The 17,259-nt window shown below is 41.6% G+C and overlaps 1 protein-coding gene and 1 long non-coding RNA gene across 2 annotated transcripts; one reads left to right on the top strand and one right to left on the bottom strand.

The window, feature by feature from the left end:
• The first annotated feature begins 219 nt into the window (after window positions 1–219).
• Window positions 220–10,409, top strand: LOC138978082 (heparanase-like). The gene is made up of 10 exons (XM_070350708.1): window positions 220–572; window positions 1,118–1,239; window positions 2,872–3,060; window positions 4,209–4,371; window positions 4,982–5,032; window positions 5,517–5,717; window positions 6,439–6,556; window positions 7,499–7,605; window positions 8,586–8,723; window positions 10,049–10,409. The coding sequence occupies exons 1-10, from the start codon at window positions 346–348 to the stop codon at window positions 10,203–10,205; spliced, it is 1,473 nt and encodes a 490-aa protein (XP_070206809.1). The 5' UTR covers window positions 220–345; the 3' UTR covers window positions 10,206–10,409.
• Window positions 10,410–13,458: 3,049 nt separating this feature from the next.
• On the bottom strand, window positions 13,459–14,644 carry LOC138979181 (uncharacterized). Its single transcript, XR_011459918.1, has 2 exons — window positions 14,328–14,644; window positions 13,459–14,043 (listed from the first exon to the last, which is right to left on the bottom strand). It is a non-coding gene; the product is annotated as an uncharacterized lncRNA (long non-coding RNA).
• Window positions 14,645–17,259: the final 2,615 nt, after the last annotated feature.

Consider the following 17,259-nt stretch of genomic DNA (forward strand, 5'->3'; position numbering starts at 1 on the left):
TGTGTGTGTATGTGTGTGCTTCTATGAGGACATTGCACCTATTATTCTGATCGGATCGAGATCATTCTCAACAATGGAAATGGTTTATGTTATCGTTATGAGAATATAGGCTATACCTTAATATTTACTTTAAAAAAAAATACACACACACAAAAAACAAGCAAGGTTGTCCTTGGATTAAGTCGTACTTACACCCACATAATCCTGCAATAAATTAATGTAAGTCGCTGATAGTGCCATTCATAGCCAGCCCTGTACTTCGCAGAAAGCTTTAGCTGGGGAGTCGCACTCCACACAACAACATCCAAACCGTCAACATCTTATCTTCCAATCGACGGCTTCACAATGCACTTCATCCGTGGATCGCATATCTTCTTCATCTTGTGCCTTTCCTGGATAGCAACAGCTTCACAAAATGCCCGCTTTTCTCGTGCAGACAGCCCTCACAACAATAATTTAAAGGACGTTCCAGTGAGAGTTACAGTCGGTCTTCAGCAGTCCAAGAACACCATCACGGATCACTTCATCGGGCACTCCCTTGGCTGGTCCTTAAATTTGCTACCTCATGTCAGGTACACGATCTCTGTTTGCAAGTGAAACAAACATTTACTGGCGGAGAGAGAGAGAGAGAGAGAGAGAGAGACAGAGATAGACAGAGACAGAGAGAGAGAAAGAGAGAGACAGTGAGAGAGAGAGAGACAGACAGACAGACAGACAGACAGACAGAGACAGAGAGAGAGACAGTGACAGAGAGAGAGAGAGACAGAGAGAGAGACAGAGACAGAGAGAGAGAGAGAGACAGTGACAGAGACAGAAAGAGGGAGTTTGTGTGCGTACGTTAAGTGCGTAAGTGCGTACGTGTGTGTGTGTGTGTGTGTGTGATCAATTAAAAGCTAATATGAATATATTGGCTGATGATCTGAAGTACGTCTGGTTTTATACTCTGGTTCTTTGCTGAACAGTTTCAAGAACAGTCAAGCCACAATCGCCCATGTATTGTTTGTCTGAACAATAAACAAAACTTTATATGTCTTATATATAAATATATTTATGTCTCCTGTCTCAGCTCTTTAGCTCTGCCAACCCAACATGTTTGATCTATTCCTTGCGTTTTCAGCTCGAAGAAACTGCAAAACTTAGCACGTGCACTGACACCAATGTGGGTCCGCTGGGGTGACCCTGGCGTGACCTACATAGTGGGTGGGACACACCCTTCTGGGCCAGGACATCAGTGGCATGGTGAGACGTTCAAGCTTAGAATGTTGGTATAAGCGTGTTTTATTCATTTTCTTTGTTCACACGTTTCAGACAAGAGCAACATAGAGAACGATAACACGCAGACTGTGTGGACACGTTCTAATAATGACAAGCAATACACATTCCGATTACAAAACATGTTGTTGATGTTTCTGACGGTACACATGCGTGTATGTTGTTTTGATGTGTATTTTTGTACTGACTTTGTACTCTTTGTTATGTATAAATATGCTTTGCCTTGGCGAAAACTAAAACTAAAATGAAACATGAAATGATGAATAAAAAGAACCAACCTCAAATGCGCACGTGCTACAAGATATTTGTGTTTTTTGCTGAGATGTTCACTAGACAAGAACAGAGAGAACGACAATGTAAATGACATTTTTGCTGCTGCAGAAGCATTGATCTAGCAAGTCTGTGAAAGTCTCTCATCGTCTCTCTGACCCCCCCCCCCCCCCACCCTCCTCCCCCGGGATCTCCCCGATATTGCAGTCCTTCCCGTCCTCTGTCACATCCTCTAATTCTTTTGCTGCATTGTTTCCTCTTTTTTGTGTGTGTGTGTAAAAATTGTATCTTGTCTGTCTTGCGTTCTCATAAGGGTATAAGTGATTCTATGACCTTGACATAACGTGAAATAACAATTCCTATCTAGATGTACATATTTATAACCACACTTAATATAAGCTTATCTTGTTGTGTGGCCACAAATGTTTATATCGTATATAATATACATGCCACCCTGTATTTCATTAATAAAATCTTGTTTAAACCAACAAAGAGAACGAAAGAAATAACCGAGGATAGAAAAAAAAGGAAAGAGAAACATTGAAAAGCAAACACGAAATGACGGGCGTAGTGGCCCAGTGGATAAGACATCGGCCTCCTAATCGGAAGGTCGTGAGTTCAAATCCCGGCCGCTGCCGCCTGGTGGGTTAAGGGTGGCGATTTTTGCGATCTCCCAGGTCAACTTATGTGCAGACCTGGTGGTGGCTTATCCCCCTTTGTGTGTACGCGCAAGCACAAGACCAAGTGCGCACGGAAAGATCATGTTATCCACGTCATAGTTCGGTGGGTTATAGAAACACGAAAATACCCCGCATGCTTTCCCCGTAATCGGCGTCTGGCTGCCTGAATGCAAAAACATGAGTGAACGTGGGAGTTTCAGCCCATGCACGAAGAAGAAGAAGAAGAAGAAGAAGAAGAAGAAGAAGAAGAAGAAGAAGAAGAAGAGGAAGAAGAAGAAGAAGAAGAAGAAGAAGAAGAAGAAGAAGGAGAGGAAGGAGAGGCAGAAGAAGAAACACGAAACAAAAACAAAGCAAACAAAAAGCACCGAGGGGACAATAAAACAAGCTAGGGCCTGGAACGGTTGTTTATACTATTTTAAATGCTTTATTCAGATTATGTAAGATATTTAGCCAACACCGAAAACTAAATTCTAAGAAAGTTAACATGATGTTTGCTGATGAGATCTTCTGTATCTTCAGAAGTCTAAATAACTGGGACCATGATACTGCCCTGTCAATTTACTGGTGTTACTGTGCAGGGTAGTGCAATATGTGTGTTATTTAAACATTGTCTACGTCAAGGGAACGTGGATTAATTGCTCCTCTCCAGATATGACGGGGGAGCAATGGGCGACTTACAACAATTTCTTCCGCACTGTGGGCTGGGATCTGATCTTCATCCTGTCCGATGAAACTATCCGACACACTGACGGCTCCTGGAATCCTGACAACGCTCGCCAACTTCTACAATATTCTGCGGACAAAAACATCACAATTGCTGGATTTGAACTAGGAAATGGTAGGTTCTCGCACACCTCTTTTTGATGTATTGAATGTGTGAAAAACTAGAGTATCTTCATTCGAGAAAGACAAGAAGTTGTGGAACGGTTGCTTTTTGTAAACAATGTCTGCTTAAAACAACGTTTATTCAACAATGTATGGATAATGCATAATTATACATGTTAAGGATCAACAACAAGCTCAAGCTTATGGTGTTGACCCTAACAGGAGAAACAAACATACGGATTACAATATCTTACGGCGAGACTTTAACAGATTGCTCTTTAAACCCAAAAACAAAATATGCATACATATGAAAACAATATATATTTGACAAAAACAAAGGTATAAGGGAGAAAAGAGAAGACAACACGTTTATTAATTAACACAGACTAAAGTAAGAAACCTACACTGCAGTCCAAGCGTCTATAACCAAACGCACGAACAGACAAGCAAATAAAACAAACAAATAAACAAACAAAATGATAAATTATGTAATAAAAAAAGGACAGCCTTCCATGTTCCCATCTCTAGGATTGGGGACATAAGGACTCTTTTTTAATTATTCAAATTTGCAACACCAACACAATAATTATGATAATCAAAACATTGCAAAGTAATCATTTCAACACTGCTTGCGCTGATTCCTTTGGCATGTTGTCAAAGTTTGAATGCTTTGATACAATAGTTGACAGACATTTGATGAAACAGTTACAAGAAAGAACAGCAGAAATAAGATAAAAAGTGTTTGGAGAAAAAAAGGTGTTTCAATCAGCTCATTATGAAATTCGGCTTGCATCAGTCCCTGAACATGTTTCATTTAGGTTTTCTGTAAGTGTAAACATCTAAGAACTTGCAATGATTTTTTTTTCTTCCTTTATGTTTTGATTTTAAAGGGGGTGTGGGTGGGTGGTTAGTACAGAGATACATCTGTTTCACATAAATTCACATAGTGCAATATCATATTTGATTGTATCCCCTTTATGTTTTATGTTTTATGTGTGTCGTCCTATACAATTGTTGTTATAATCGTTTACAGGCAGGCAGGGTGTGCCGAAGAAAAATTTCCATTTTTATGTAATATTTTAATGGACAATAAAGTGCTGTTATTGTTATTGTTATTGTTATTGTTATTGTTATTGTTTCCTGAATGTCTATTCTTTGCAGAGTACAACCTGTATAAAGGTCACTTCCACACAATGGTGACGCCACAACAGCTGTCCAAAGATGTCAATACACTAAGGAACATGCTGTCCGAGTTCCCCAAGTACTATTCCTCCTTCATCATGGGCCCTGACATTGCTGGTATTGATCCCATATATTTCAAAGGGTGAGTGACTGTTTCATGATAATGCATATTTATCCGTGTAAATGTCGTTTTCATTCAGTCTTTGAATGTGTAGAGGTAGATCAAGACATGGATTTACTCCATTTTATTGTTTACGATATAGACGCATGCACAACCTGATATTTAACCTGTCCAGTGATTTTCCGCTGCAAATATAACTCATTTAGAAAGACAACATTCTTCTCAAAACTTCTCAAAACTTCTTGTTATTCCTTGGGAAGAAATACGCAAGAGGTGAGAAAAAAACCAACGTGAGGCCATGGTTCCCATGTGGATGTCTTTTCAAGCTTTGTTTCGCAATTAACTTCGGAGAATTCACTTTTGGTGGGAGGGTCAAGAAAAGATGTGTGTTTAGACACTGTTGTATCTCATGAAGAGCTCCTTGTTTAGTTACATTCAGTGTTGTGCGGCACTGTTGTATCTCATTAAGAGCTCCTTGTTTAGTTACATTCAGTGCTGTGTGGCACTGTTGTATCTCATTAAGAGCTCCTTGTTTAGTTAAATTCAGTGGTGTGCGGCACTGTTGTATCTCATTAAGAGCTCCTTGTTTAGTTACATTCAGTGCTGTGCGGCACTGTTGTTTGTGTGGCAGATTCCTGGCAGCGGGAGCACATAACACTGTACGTGCAGCATCTTTCCATCAGTAAGTTATTTAAAGAGTACTTTCTTCTAATTAATAACTTGCACACTGTTTAATTTGAAGTCATGGTATTGTAAAGCGACAATGTTTCACAGCAAGTAAAAAGCGAGATAATTTACATATTTTATTGTTTTGGTATAAAGCACTCAAGCACTGAATTACACTTACAATACAATAATAAAAATGATAATTCGGTATAATAATAATTTTTCTCCTACACTTGGGGTACGTGACTTAAAATATAATATAGTTTAACAAGAAAAAATACCACTTTTTTATTCTTCTCTCATTTTGTTTTCATTTAGACATATGTTCCCTTTCATCTGGTCCAATAACTAATTAATGTAACATTAAGATTCTAACATATGAACAAAAATATCCCTTTCCTTGCTTTAGATATTGTTAGCAATCGGCAATCCGTTTAATGCAATCTGTTTGCCTCTGTTTCTGAAATGATGCCAGTGAATAATTATGTGGGTTTTAACAGGTACTACATAGGTGCAGGAACTAGAAGCCTGTCTAACTTTACGAACATACACACAATGGATGGTGCAGCGTGGATGGTGGGCCAAGCCTTAGTTCAAACTCGTTCTGTGGACCTACTGCTTCCTGTGTGGCTGAGTGAAACCGGAAGTGCTACAAATGGCGGTGTTCAAGGGATGACTGACAGATTTGTTTCAGGGTTTCTGTGAGTAAAGGGTTGACTCCATGTTACTGAAAATCTTTCCATTTCTAAAACTTCTAATGTTGTTTTTGTTTTCCAACCGTCTTTGTGACATATGTATTTAATGTAAACATTGCTCGAGTATACTTTGTCATTCATTAATACATTTATATGCTTCTTTTACGTAACAAGATTATGTTCCGTAAAAGAATATGATGGGGCTTGCATTACTTATACGTGTGTGTGTGTGTGTGTGTGTGTGTGTGTGTGTGTGTGTGTGTGTGTGTGTGTGTGTGTGTGTGTGTGTGTGTGTGTGTGTGTGTGTGTGTTCGTGTGTGTGTGTGCGCGCGGGTGTGCGTTTGTGTGAGTGTGTGTGTTTATGTGTGTATATGTGTGCGTGAGCTCGTGCGTGCGCGCGCGCGCGCGCGTGTGTGTGTGTGTGTGTGTGTGTGTGTGTGTGCGTGTGTGTGTGTGTGTGTGATACAGCTGTTTCAGGTTTGGATTATATGAGTGTGTATTTCTCCTGCTTTACATTTTGATAAGGAATTTAACGTGTTTGTGTTGATGAATCTGTTATATCTTGACGGCGTATTTCTGATTTCGTTGTTTGTGGTTGTCGTAATATTAATGTTGTTGCTTGTAGAATTTCATTATGTTACATGCACCACCACTGCAATTTCTTAATGTGAGATAATAAAGTTAATTTTATTATATTTTATTTTATTGATTTATATGTTAACGCCAGATGGCTGGACAAGCTTGGAGTGTGTGCTCGTCAAGGAATCGAGACAGTCATACGCCATGTCTTCTTCAGCCCTCACGAATACTACGGTATTCTGGACAAAGACCTCAATCCCAATCCGGTGAGAACAGAAGCCGCTTTCACATGTGTTTGTGCTCTTGTGTTATCATGGTTATTGGGGGTAAAACATTGAAGCATTTGCCTTCTGCTCCAAATCTTTAGATATGCAATTTGTCTGTGCAGCATTTTTCTACCAAGAATTCGAACAGTAACAGCATCTATCATGACACGAACCACTTACCTTCAAAGTGTATGGGAATTGTTTATTATAAGGTTGCAAAACATGGATTTAAAAAACAAATTGTATAAACTGTTCATTCTCTTTGTATGCCTTGTGTGTTTTCTGCCCCCCCCCCTCCCCCCTCAGAGCTCTCGATGTGCTGAAATCATCTTTGCTTCTTTACTCAAGAGACTGATTACGTTTCATGCAACATGCTGACAAAATATTCAGACACATTTCACATTGAAACTCACGAGTTTTTAAATATTTAAGTGTTGGAAGGTATCATTCAGGCTTAATACCCCCAAACAAAATGTCGGTTTAGGGTAACGTTCCAAAAAAAGGGGAAGTAGGTAGGCTTTTCTTTTCTTTTCTTTTCTTTTTTTCTTTTTGCTCGAAGGTGCCATTGCAACTGTCATAATTATGTGATGTCGAGTTCAAAGTAGGTTACTCCCCTTAGTCTCGGTATAATTCGCAAAATGTGTCAATAGGTTTTTTATTTTTTATTTTGTGTTTTTTTTACAAATGAAAAAAAAGTGTTATGGTCGGCGGGAAAACATAGGGTCGGTCGGGTTACCCTAAACCAACATATTTTTTGGGGGCCTAATTTTTGTATCAATGGTGAACCTGCAACGGATTGGTCCCTTTTAATTGATATTTCACTCTGCTGTTTTTACAACATCAAATTAAGATTGTGTGATTGAATAAGCTGATATATTTTTTTTCAAATAGTTTCTGTCTAGAATGTTTAATTTCTATTTTATCGCTTATTTCGGGCGTCAGGATTTCTGGCTGACAGTGTTGTACAAAAGGATTGTTCGTGGCGCTGTGTTCAATGCAGGAGGACGTCAGGATGTGCGTGTCTACGCTGCCTGTGCAAACACTGATAAGTAAGTTATGAAACAAAAAAAGGACTGCAGCTAAGAATTTAAAGTTACGCAACAGAAGCAATAAAAACTGGAAGGACCACAATTGGCTCAATCGACACAAACAAATACAAGCTAGATGTTTCGACTTAAAAGCCTTCGTAAGTAAAGAAATAAAGGAATTAAAGGAAAAGAAAATACGAAATTGGAAACAAAGAGGATCGACTTATCGTCACGCTCATAAGATAATTGCCTATGTCATTTTTAACAACTTTCTTTGGTTTCTGAACAATCTGCCTCTCTCATTTTAGTTATACGTTACAAACTGCCTATCTCGAGCGCTGACAGCTGGATAAACGTGAGATAAAGAGCTGACAGCAACATTTTCAATCAGCAAACCTGCGTAACATCCCACAAAGAGCTTTTGCATACTTTCACATTCACAAAACAAGTCTTCCTGTATCATAAAGAAATAGCGTGCCTTACTCAAGAATGCGTGATATATTGTGTAACAAATTCCATCTCACACGGCATAAATAAACCCCTGCGCCTTGAATCCGTGGTTGAGATATATGTGCGCGATATAAATTGCATAAAATAAAATAAAATAAATAAAATAAATAAACGAGAACGGCAGTTTTGCTTACGTTACTGTGGCAATGGTTTCCGATGGTCTGAGAGTTGGTACTGTCTGACACCTGATAGATACCCTTCCAGTAGCTTCCCCTGTAGTTTCACTACAGAAATGCCTAACACAGATATAGGTATTTTTCTTATGAGCGTGACGTTATGCTGTATGATATAGCTTGTTGTGCTCCTTTGAATGAATCAAATGTATGCGGTATTTGTATTTGACATGATTGAATAAAATACATGTTTACACCAATAGGATCGACTAAAAACTATCGTTGTAAACTGACATCGGAATGTTTTTTTTAATGTTGATTTGATTTTACTGCAATGTTTAGCATTTAACTCCATATATTTCTTGTCAATGTTGGCAGTTTCAAGGCTGGTAGTCTGGCGGTGTACATGCTGAATCCTAACAACTACCCTGTGACCTTTGACCTGCACCAGTTTACACACCAGCCTCGCTTTCGCTACACTTTGACTGCCGGAGACAAGGACGGACTAGTGTCAAGGTGTGTATGGGATCGGAGTTGTATTGCTGTTTCATAGAGCACATGTGTTCGACACTCTTATGGTAATGTGTGTGTGTGTGTGTGTGTGTGTGTGTGTGTGTGTGTGTGTGTGTGTGTGTGTGTGTGTGTGTGTGTGTGTGTGTGTGTGTGTGTGCGTGCGTGCGTGCGTATGTGTACTATGCGTGCGTACGTTCGTGCGTGTGTGAGTGCGTGTGTATGTATGTGTTTAAATGAATCTTTTACATCTTCTCGAGAAGATTATTTGTATTCATTGAGACTGTAAAAGTTGGTTATACATATCTAAGAATCGTACAATTATATTAATGTTATGTTTCAGTCGTCCGATTGGCTTCATGGTTATGCGCCACCAATGTCATTTCTCAGATTGACATGATAAAGTGAATTTGATTTAATTTCATTTGAATGCGCTATTCAGCAAAATGTTTCTGTTTTTTAATCGGTTGTTTGTTCGTTTGTTTGTTTGTTTGCTTAACGCCCAGCCGACCACGAAGGGCCATATCAGGGCGGTGCTGCTTTGACATATAACGTGCGCCACACACAAGACAGAAGTCGCAGCATAGGCTTCATGTCTCACCCAGTCACATTATTCTGACACCGGACCAACCAGTCCTAGCACTAACCCCATAATGCCAGACGCCAGGCGGAGCAGCCACTAGATTGCCAATTTTAAAGTCTTAGGTATGACCCGGCCGTGGTTCGAACCCACGACCTCCCGATCACGGGGCGGACGCCTTACCACTAGGCCAACCGTGCCGGTCTTAATCGGTTGTGCCAATTCGTGTTCACGGGTTTATCTGCAAAACAGAAGTGTCCATATCGAACTCGAAACGCTTTTAGTCCTTTCTTGTTTTGTTTTGTAGTCATTCTGTTTGATGTTTTGTCGTTCTGGTTTTAAACGAACCTCCTTTTGTGTTACGGCTGGGACGTCGGCATGCTTGTTTCAGAACCCGAAATTAATAAAGAATTGCATTGTGGCTATGTCTATATGTCTATTTCTGGACAGGCGTGGTGAATTAGAGAGGGGTTATTCATTGCAATATACCCATAATCTAAACGAACGTTTGCGCACACATCATGCATCCATATTGTATTTTAATCCAACATTTGTTTGTTCGTTCATGAGCTGAAACTCTCGCGGCTTTTACGTGTATGACCGTTTTTACCCCGCCATATAGGCAGCCATACGCCGCTTTCGGGGGAAATTGAACAGTGTTTTGTTGAGTCAAGAAACAGTTCTCTTCACAAAGATGTATATGGAGAAGATCAATATCGGATTATAATTCAATCGGGGCTGCTTCTTGCAGGTACATCGCCCTGAACGGTGTCAAACTACAACTGGTGAATGACAACCTGCCGCCCCTGAAACCTGAATCAGCGCCTCGCGGTGTGGTGACTGTGCCTGCGTATTCCTACACTTTCCTGGTGTTTCCTGAAGCTGAGGTTTCCATCTGCCTGCACTGAGTGACACTAGGCAATGATCTGTTTCCCATATAGTTTCCAGTACTCGATTTACTCGTGATTTTAAACACATTAAGTATTATCTTTTGCCATACTTTTTGTGAACCACTGTTTTTTGAAAAGACGGTGACCTGTCTTTCAAATTGTCGCTGGTTTTGTTCACAAAATGAGCATATCACGGCAAATAAACTATTTGGGTGAAAATGACTTTCTGTGCGCTCCTTTATGTGTGTGTGTGTGTGTGTGTGTGTGTGTGTGTGTGTGTGTGTGTGTGTGTGTGTGTGTGTGTGTGTGTGTGTGTGTGTGAGGGTGTAAGTGTGTGGGTGTATGTGTGTGTGTGTGTGTGTGTGTGTGTGGGTGTATGTGTGGGTGTGGGTGCATGTGTGTGTGTGGGTGTTTGTGTGTGTGTGTGTGTGTGTGTGTGTGAAACAACGACACATGTTCACCGCTCTCACCCCATTGAAGAAAGAGGGGTCGTCCTCGACCCCTCAATAACAATAATAACAACACTTTATTGTCCATTAAAATGTTACATACAAATGGAAAAGTTTCTTCGGCACACAACGATTATAACAACAATTGGACAAAAGGCCAACACACATAAAACATAAAACATAGGTTCACGTATGTAATAACAAGCACACCTTTCATACTTCCAATAACACTGACCTAAAGTGTTGTCCGTGTCATCTTAAAATTGAATACATTTACAGATAAAATCTAAATAAGGTCACATGTCTATTAAGACTATCACAATCAAATATAATCATGCACTATGTAAATTTACCCTATCATAATTAACACAGGAGTTGGGTTTCACAGCAGAGCAATCACATTACGAATATCACATAGTATAGAATACAACACTCCCTTGAAGGACGCGCCAGTAGTAGTGACTGTCAACCTTCAGCAGTCACTCATCACCATCACTGACCACTTCATCGGACACTCCCTTGGGTGGTCTTTTTATTTATTACCTCATGTCAGGTGCACAATCTTTGTATTCAAACCCATGATTTTCGGTGTAATTAATACTAATTTTGCCACAATTCTCCCACAACAAAACGTGAAATGCACAGAAACTGTATCCATTGCATTCATTTATTTTCTTCTAAATCTGCAGCTGCTTCTTCACTTCATGTGCGTGTGTGTGTGTGTGTGTGTGTGCGTGCGCGTGTGTGTGTGTGTGTGTGTGTGTGCGTGCGTGCGTGCGTGCGTGCGTGCGTGCGTGCGTGCGTGCGTGCGTGCGTGCGTGCGTGCATTATACTTGTCTCGTCTAAATATCGGACCCTATTGCTACGCTTAAAACACAATAGCTGTTATTCTCTTGTTCATCTACCTGTTTAAAGTTTATTTCTACTAAACGCTCTAATATCACAACTGCCACCGGTTGAGACAAAAAAGATATCCGTGTTCCTGCTGCTGGAGAGAACATGATAAGATAAATCATATTAAAATCACAACATACAATCCACAAAAAACACAACCATGAGCAAAAAAAGAAAAGGGTTAAGAAATTCAGGGGAGGCAATCAGCTGGCTTCAGACCAAATGCCAATCAACAGGGTTTGTTTCCCTTGTACTAGTGTTGATTTTGGGTTAAATAGTCGTCACACACACACACACACACACACATTGTGTGTGTATTTGTGTGTGTGTGTGTGTGTGTGTGTGTGTGTGTGTGTGTGTGTGTGTGTGTGTGTGTGTGTGTCATAGTGTGTGTGTTTGCATGTGTGTGTGAGTGTGTGTGTGTGTTTTACCGTGTGTGCGTGCGTGCGTGGGAGTGTGTGTGCGTGTGTGTGTGTATTTGTGTGTCAGTCAGTACAGCGTAACGCAACGCAACACAACACAATACAATAACAACACAATACAACACAACACAACACAACCCAACACAATACAACACAATAAGATGCATTTGTGACAAGTGTACACCCCTGATCTGCAGGTCCACAAAAGTAATCATACTATTGGCACCAGCTTCATCTTTCGTCATCAGAACAATCAGTTATGATTTTTGTCTTCAAATTCCACCAAAAAATCATATGCATGCGAGAAAGAATTTGAAAGTAAAACATTTGGTTTGGAAACAACAGTAACATACCAACAACAGTAACCGAGAAAACGGTTTCTCATTGACTTTTCAGTTCTGATGTATTTTGAACGAGGCTTAATCCTCACACCGCCGCCGTCGACAAGCATCCCTTTAAAATCTGCCCATTAACCAAGATTAGGCACACTATCCAAAAAGGAGAGAAAAGGCGAACAAACGAAATCCATCTGAATCATTATTCAGCGGTTTACTAGCGGCCACGTTTTGTAGAAAAAGGACGAAGACGAAATTGTCCTTCTGACTGGCGTCTATTTGCAGAAAAAGGAAATATTTACAGAATACGCAGTAGAAGCTCATATTAATCCGTGATCTGAGTGGTCCAAATTCCCGAGCAGGACCAGCCAACTTGCAAATGATTTCCAGCTCAGTCTTTGTTAATAAGGTGGGTGTTTTGTAGGCTGGTCGGCTGGCTAGCTGGCTGGCCTTGTATGTTCGTTTGTTTCATTTTCTTGTTTGAAGTGTTGTTGTTCAGTGGATAGTTTGTTTTATTAACTCTTGTTCGACTTAACCTTACCTAGTCGACGCGGTGTTGATCTGACCACCACTGTTCTGTCTACCCTAGGGTGGGTTGTCCTGAGCGAAGAGCTTACGAAGACACAGAAAGCGTTTGACCTCTGCCCGAACTTCCAACGAACGCCACACGTAGATGAAGGGGTTGAGCAAACTGTTCCCGATGATGAGTCCGAGACAAACAGTAATGGCCACCAACCCGTCTAGAGTCTCGGTCAGCCCAGGGAAGAAGGCGAAGAAGAAGAAGAAGAAGAAGAGGACGTAGATGGGACTGCACAGCAACAGGAACGGTAGGACGACGATGAGTGACGTCACGGCGGCTTTGTGGTTCATGGCGGCCACCCTCGCTTCCTTCGCCTCCCCCACCACCGTGACGGCGATCTGCTCGATGTGACCCAGCGTCTTCCTCAGCGTCAACAGGTTGAGCCCCACGATGAAGAAAATCAGCGCCAGACTGCTCGCTCCATACAGAACGAAGGAGTATGTTACGGCTGGAATTTACGTGTGTATGTCTGTATGTATGTATATCTACTCCTATCAGAAATTGTGTGTGCTACTCTCTGTTTACTATCTAGCCTTCACACACACACACACACACATTCCAACCAGGCACAAAAACACGAACACAGTTACGGCCCTTTGCCTCTGTACCTCTATTAGAATGTTCAATAACACAACATAAACATATTATTCTTCATCCATTCTACAGATCACTCCCGCTCAACATGGAAGTTCTATTTCTGTTAACACACAGAGTCTAACTGCACAAAATTACATACATGTTACTTTGTCAGGCAGTCTACAATTCACGTGCACACACGTATAACACTTTAAGCTTTGTTCCGTGAGAGCCCGTCTGTCTCACTACACACGAAGTCATTGTCTCAAGCAATACTTCTGTCAATATTCACTTCTGTTACACACAGATGATAAAAACCCACGACGCTCGACGTCTCGTGGTTGTTCACTTGGGAAACGTATCTCCGTACAGCTATCACGCTGGTTAATTTCTCCCAGTCGTACTCACATATTCAGTGGCACGCACTGCTCCACCCCACCCACACAAACTGTCTCCGTGTGGTGGAATGGGGACGGGGTTCCCGTTTTACAGCGCTTCACGCTGTCTCCCCTCCTGCACTCCCCACAGCTCACGGCTCGGGCGTAAGGGCAGAACCTCCCGTCTCGTTCCCACTTCCGCGACCGCTCTCGGCCCGGGATGCTAAAATACACAAGTTTAAACTACCATAAGTCTCCATACTTGAATAAACTTTTCTGACATTCTTTATCACTACCGGCAACTAACTTATGCGGTTACAGTATATACACCCGCTAACTCATAAGCGACTTCCTTTCCGAAAAACATGTAACCATTCCATTTTCAACAATGGCTGACAACCGCGCACGCTTTTCAGCCAATTCACACATGACTCTCCCGGTCATTTCTCAAGTCAATATTTCCGAGCAAAATAATATCTCCGAGCAAAATATCAATTCAATAAATACCTGTAAACACAGCAGTTGAATCCAACGATTCAATACCGCGGCACGAGTCTAACCGACCTCCCAGCGCCCGGTGAGAAACTTTACCCAGTAAGAGACCCGTCTTCTCTTGTCAATGGTCTGCAAAGCTCTGCTGTCTAATCTATCTACAAACGTGACCTCAGTCACTACTCTTCTCTGATTGGTCACATCTCACACGTGACATCACTGCACTGTACGGACAATATTTCACCGCACGGTGCCTACTCAAAGTTCGTGGCCCATGAAATGTTGTACACCTGCGTCATATAACTCCAATATACATTATGTGCAAATCCGTTTGTCACAGAGTAGCGCGGCAGAAAAAGCTGAAAAATGCAGTGCTCGCTCTCCATGCTGACGTCAGCGAGGACTGCTATGGGGAAGATGACGCTTCCTGTCCAGATGATGATGGAGACGATCCAGAGTCGTCGGGTGGTCACCAGTTGATCGTAGCGGAGTGCGGTCACCATGGCGACGACACGGTCCAGGGAGAGCACCACCATGAAGCCTAGGGTGACCGTCATCAGCTCGATCACGAGGGCGTACCTGTCATGGTTCATGACAAACAAACAGAAATTGTCAAACAACAAAGTCGCGTTACGCCGCTATGCCAAAACGTTGAGTCAACCTGCCGGTCTAAAAGAACGAGACTGAACAGACTGCAACTCTCTTCTTCTTCTTCTGCGTTCGTGGGCTGAAACTCCCTCGTACACTACGTTTTTTTTGCACGAGTGGAATTTTACGTGCATGACCGTTTTTACCCCACCATTTAGGCAGCCATACGCCGCTTTCGGGGGAAGCATGCTGGGTATTTTCGTGTTTCTATAACCCACCGAACTCTGACATGGATTACAGGATCTTTTTCGTGCGCACTTGGTCTTGTGCTTGCGTGTACACACGGGGGTGTTCGGACACCGAGGAGAGTCTGCACACAAAGTTGACTCTGAGAAATAAATCTCTCGCCGAACGTGGGGACGAACTCACGCTGACAGCGGCCAACTGGATACAAATCCAGCGCGCTACCGACTGAGCTACATCCTCGTCCCACTGCAACTCTCTCTCTCACACACACACACAACACACACAACAAATGCACATAACACTGATTTCCTCTACATTGTTCAGAGGGATAAGTATAATTTCTTCTCTTTTGGGTTACTATTATGAGAAAAGACATGATTTTTAGAGCTCTCTATTTTTCTGAAACAAAGTGAATGCATGCTTTGCTTCGAACTCTCGCACGTTTACTGTTCCCTGTGTTCGATCAGTGACATGAATGGAATTTTAAACAAATGCATATAGGTAAAAGCGCAACTTTAGAGACATATATTTGAAAGGATCACCAACAGGCAACACATATGTCCAAGATAATCTGACTGAGTACTACTACTGCTTCTAAAGTACGAGTATAATCTTCGTCAAGGCGAATCATTTTGAGTGCTGCAGAGCTTTTTGACTCGCATCATCGATTCCTTTGCAGTCCTGCCGAGAGCAACTTGTACACTGATGCTGACTGTCTTATTGAAAGCTTTATTTCCTGTCAGACAACGTTAACTAAAGCTGGAAAATGTAACACTTACCTTGTTAGACTAAACTGATCGCAGGAAGACGCCATTCAGTGTTGACAACAAGGGAAATCACCCAACCATTCCAAGAGTGTTCTTTCCTTGGATTCTTTTACGACAATTAATTAGCTATCAAAACTGTTGCATTTGCAAAGTTAAGTTAGTCCTCGTGGATGGTAGCATTATTTGTAACGTAGAATATTACGGTGATGCTTTGAAAGCGATCTGAAGGCATTTTTCCGGTGGATACTATCCCTTTAAGTGGACAGACACTGGGACAGACAGACACACTATTATTAGTTGTCACGAAACGCAAAACGAATTGTCGCGCGATGTGGCGTCTTAACCGTTGTGCCGCGAAGCGATAGAGCAGCGACAGAACTTTACCCGTAAAACACGTGAATTTTCAAAGTTCCGCAGGTCACCCGAGTTCCACGTCAGCACTCACAGGCCGGTTTCGCTTCAGTCGGGTACTGATCTTTGAAGAAGAATGACAAGCTAAGAAGACTCGAACAGAAGCCGTTGTGGGTAAGCTTTACCTCGTTTTTAGAAAAAAATAATTGCTTGTGTCGCAGGAACGATGTTACTTCCTTAGAAAGATGAAGTTAATAGATCGCCTTGATAATGTGTTTTTGTAAATATTCGGAACGAAAAGAGATGAGTTTGACTCAGAGGAACTTCAGGAAGCCACGTGTTCACATTTTCTCAAGTTATGATGCACAATTCAGTTTTAGCCAGTGTAGTGTGTACAACCGGGCTTACTGTTCCCTGAAACCGAAAGTAGAATGATTTTTTTTTATTCAATGTATTGAGTTGAGCCCAGAAAGTCAAAAATTGGTGCAACCGTCCTTGGCGAGCGTTTCTAAAACTTGAGCCAGTGAGCATATTTTACTCGCCAAACCAACCATTTGTTTCAGCAAATTTAAGCGCATTTGGTGAGAAGATGAACATTTCTACTCGCCAGTTACATGTTTCTACTCGCCATGAGTAAAAAAATAGCCACTTTCAGAATCAGGGCTGTAATTTCGTTTCATTTGCTGCAAGAGTTTGTTACATTCATATTAACGTGCTAATGACCATGCGGCTCACGCAATCACGAGTGTCCCCCCCCCCCCTTTTCTGAAAGATTTATGCCAGACAATGACTTCAACTGTAACTTGTAAGGTGTATCTATCGACAGTATGAATCATGAGCGACTGACTCAAGCGAGATGCGATTCGCAGGTGTCGGCTCTGTCGAAATAATACGACGCGAAGCAGGCTTCTGTTGTAACTGAAATTGAATAAAACAATTATGACAAAACAAAACGCAGGGGCGGACGAGGGGGGGGTTTCAGGGGTTTCCGGAAA

The sequence above is a fragment of the Littorina saxatilis genome, linkage group LG10, assembly GCF_037325665.1.
Source record: "Littorina saxatilis isolate snail1 linkage group LG10, US_GU_Lsax_2.0, whole genome shotgun sequence".
Classification (NCBI taxonomy): domain Eukaryota; kingdom Metazoa; phylum Mollusca; class Gastropoda; order Littorinimorpha; family Littorinidae; genus Littorina; species Littorina saxatilis.

Excerpts from the sequence above, each read along its gene's own strand:
- LOC138978082 (XM_070350708.1), top strand. The coding sequence starts at position 346 with ATGCACTTCATCCGTGGATCGCATATCTTCTTCATCTTGTGCCTTTCC. Across the intron at positions 573-1,117 it reads AATTTGCTACCTCATGTCAG|CTCGAAGAAACTGCAAAACT; the intron begins GTACACGATCTC and ends TTGCGTTTTCAG. Across the intron at positions 5,718-6,438 it reads AGATTTGTTTCAGGGTTTCT|ATGGCTGGACAAGCTTGGAG; the intron begins GTGAGTAAAGGG and ends TGTTAACGCCAG.